Source organism: Gobio gobio (assembly GCF_949357685.1).
Source record: "Gobio gobio genome assembly, chromosome: 16".
NCBI lineage: Eukaryota > Metazoa > Chordata > Actinopteri > Cypriniformes > Gobionidae > Gobio > Gobio gobio.
The window spans coordinates 661,454-664,421 of record NC_137109.1 but is presented as its reverse complement, the minus strand read 5'-3'; the positions used below and the strand labels follow the sequence as shown (position 1 = coordinate 664,421).

At 40.8% G+C, this 2,968-nt stretch overlaps 1 protein-coding gene across 1 annotated transcript in view; it reads right to left on the bottom strand.

Annotated features, from left to right (window-relative positions):
* Positions 1 to 1,313: 1,313 nt before the first annotated feature.
* phox2bb (paired like homeobox 2Bb) overlaps positions 1,314 to 2,968 on the bottom strand; it is a 2,700-nt gene continuing 1,045 nt past the window's right edge. The window contains exons 2-3 of the mRNA XM_079838666.1: positions 2,627 to 2,814; positions 1,314 to 2,537 (exon numbers count right to left, since the gene is read on the bottom strand). Coding sequence (XP_079694792.1) covers positions 2,112 to 2,537; positions 2,627 to 2,814 — 614 coding nt within the window. The 3' untranslated portion in view covers positions 1,314 to 2,111. The remainder of the gene's footprint in view (positions 2,538 to 2,626; positions 2,815 to 2,968) is intronic.

Genomic DNA, 2,968 nt, shown 5'->3' with positions numbered 1-2,968 from the left:
ACTCATAATTTTCTCTTCTTCTAAAATGTAACATGCAGATACTGAGTTTTTAAAATAAGAATCAAATTGCTTTAAATTGTCGTTATTCATCTATTAATAGTGTGTTATTTTTATAATATGTATGATTTTTAAATAAAAAATGCAACCCAAGCCACATAAAAAAATACTATAGTATATTATGGTAAATAGTGTTTATATAGTAAATATACAACTATAGTTAATATTACAGCATGCTGTAGTATAAATTAAGTGTAGTAAATACTACAATATACTGCAGTGTCTTTACTATAGTATGGTTCACAAACACTATAGTGTTTACTTGAGGAATTTTACTATAATATAATATAATACAGTATTTTTTCATGTGGTGGGGTTTGTCCATATTTGACCGAAAATTGTGTTAAAACGACCAATATTTTTTGTTTTCAAAAATGTAATATTCCTACGCAACGCCTCAGAGTTTATAAAACAAGAATCAGATTGCTTTACATTAAATTATTAATTCATATATTAATAGTGTGAGTTATTTTTATAATATGTATGATTTTTAAATAACATTTTAACCCAAGCCACATGAAAAAATACTATATTATATTATAGTAAAATTACTGTAGTAAATACTTTATATAGTAAATATACTACAGTAAATTGTAGTATACCTTAGTATTCACTATAGTTTAACAATTTACTATATTTAATACTACAGTATGCTGTAGTATAAATTTACAAGTGTATTAATGCTATAATATACTAGAATTGACTATAGTATGTTAGAGTATTTACTAGAGTGTTTTTATATACAATAGTATTTTTTCATACATATTTAAAAATCATACATAGCTATTTTTTTGTCCATATTTTACCCAAAATTGTATTAAAACAACCCATAATTTTCGTTTTTTTTATTTTCCAATGTTTAATATGCGACGCCTCAGATACTGAGTTTTTAAAAAGAGAATCAAATTGTTTCAAAGTCCAGATGCATCTATTAATAATGCGAGTTATATTTATAATAGCCTATTGTAGGAAAGCAAACATATTCTGCTCAAAATCGATCTGTAAAGATAGTTAATAACTAAAAACTAAAACCGAATGTTTAAAGATGTGAATTTCGAAGTAAATATATCGATATATAGTCGATATGTGGCGTTTACCGGAGAGGATCCGTGCTCGTGCTCGTGCTCGTGCTCGCGCGGCTGTCCGAGGTGCTGAACACGCTCGCCCTCGCCCAGACAGATGTTTCGCATGAATATGAATATTTCTTCTGTTGGATGAAGTGGGTAGTTTAAAGAGAAAACGGGACAGTGTTATTTCAGCATCATAATCGTTTTTATCATCAACAGCCATGTCAATGGTACACCTGAAAAACTATGTGCACATGTAGAAATATTTCCTTCTTAAATATAAGCATCCATTACCTACATATAAATAATTCTCAAATCCTGGACAAAAAACGTGTTACATTATGCTCACAAAATAGGTGAAAATCATTATAAAATCGGACGGAGAAGACGACATGCAAATAATATCGAAAATAAATACAGTGTTTGGCATCCATTCCCTTCTGCGCCGGTTGTAAAACATTATAAAGACTCAATGAACTACAAGGGGGATGTGGGCTATGTTTATCTAGGACGTCAATACGCGTTAACACTATACAATCTGAGCCACAAAAACACAGCTGTAGAAAGACACACAAACGTCAACAGTGAAGGATGTACTTGTGCCATTTTGAAGAACAACTCGCCTCGGGTTAATAGTAGTACACGTGAGGGAGGATGGAGAGCCCCGGGCTCTAAGGCTTGGGGAATATTCATAGGTAAAAATATAGAACAGAGTCAATGTAAACAAATAATCATGGCGCCAAGATATAATGACATGTGTGATGAGTGTTCTTCGCAGCGGGAGCGCGCATCGCAGTCTCTTTACTTGGTGTGTCGACGACCACAGCCAAAACAAAACAGTCCGGATATGGGAAGGTGATGTGTGTGTGTGTGTGTGTGGTGTTATTATTATCCAGCTCGTGGCGTCTCCTCAGCTCCTCTCCGTTTCCCACAGTCACTCGAGTAAACTCTTGTTGAATCTCGCGCTCGTCGCTCGCTCGACGGAACTCAGAACATGCTGGTCTTTACTAAAGTGGCTTTGGCTCCGTTCTGTCTTTGTAACGAGGACAGAACGCTGGCGAACGGTCCGCCCAGAGAGTCCGGAATGGAGGTGATGGTTCCCGGGGCGGAGGCCCAGCCTTGACTCGGCGCGGTGCCTCCCATCCCGGGCACGGTCGTCTTGACCTGCTCGACCGGGCCGGTCCCCGTGCCGCTCACCTGCCCGCCGGCGGGACTCGGGCCACCGCAGTTGGAGGTAGGGTTCGGGTTGGGCCCGGGCCCGCCGGTGCTGTCGGGATCGGTGGCCTTGGCCTCCTTGCTGTCCTCCTCCCGCGAGTCCGACTTCTTCCCGGACCCGTTCTTCGCCGCGGCGGCTGCTGCGGCGGCCGCGCGCTCTTGCTTGCGGAATTTGGCGCGCCTGTTCTGGAACCACACCTGTGGAAAAGCGCGCATTCATTTTTTGGTCAAACAGAAACGAAGTTGCCATTATTAGTAGCGACTATTGTGAATGTAGCATGTCCCACCTGCACTCGAGCCTCGGTGAGGTCGATCTTCAGCGCGAGCTCCTCCCGCGTGTAAATGTCCGGGTAGTGCGTCTCCGCGAACACGCGCTCCAGCTCCTTGAGCTGCGCACTGGTGAACGTGGTCCGAATGCGCCTCTGCTTCCGCTTCTCGTTCAGTCCTCCGTGGTCGGTGAACAGCTTGTAGGGAACTGTTCGAGGGAGACACGGGCTCAGGTGCAAGCAAATGTCATGTCGATGCAAAACAAGGAAAGTCAAATAATCCCAATAAAGTTTCTAAACTAAGTGCATCCAGCGGTTACGGATCAAATCAAATCGCGATAAAAGACTGGGCTACGAAAACCC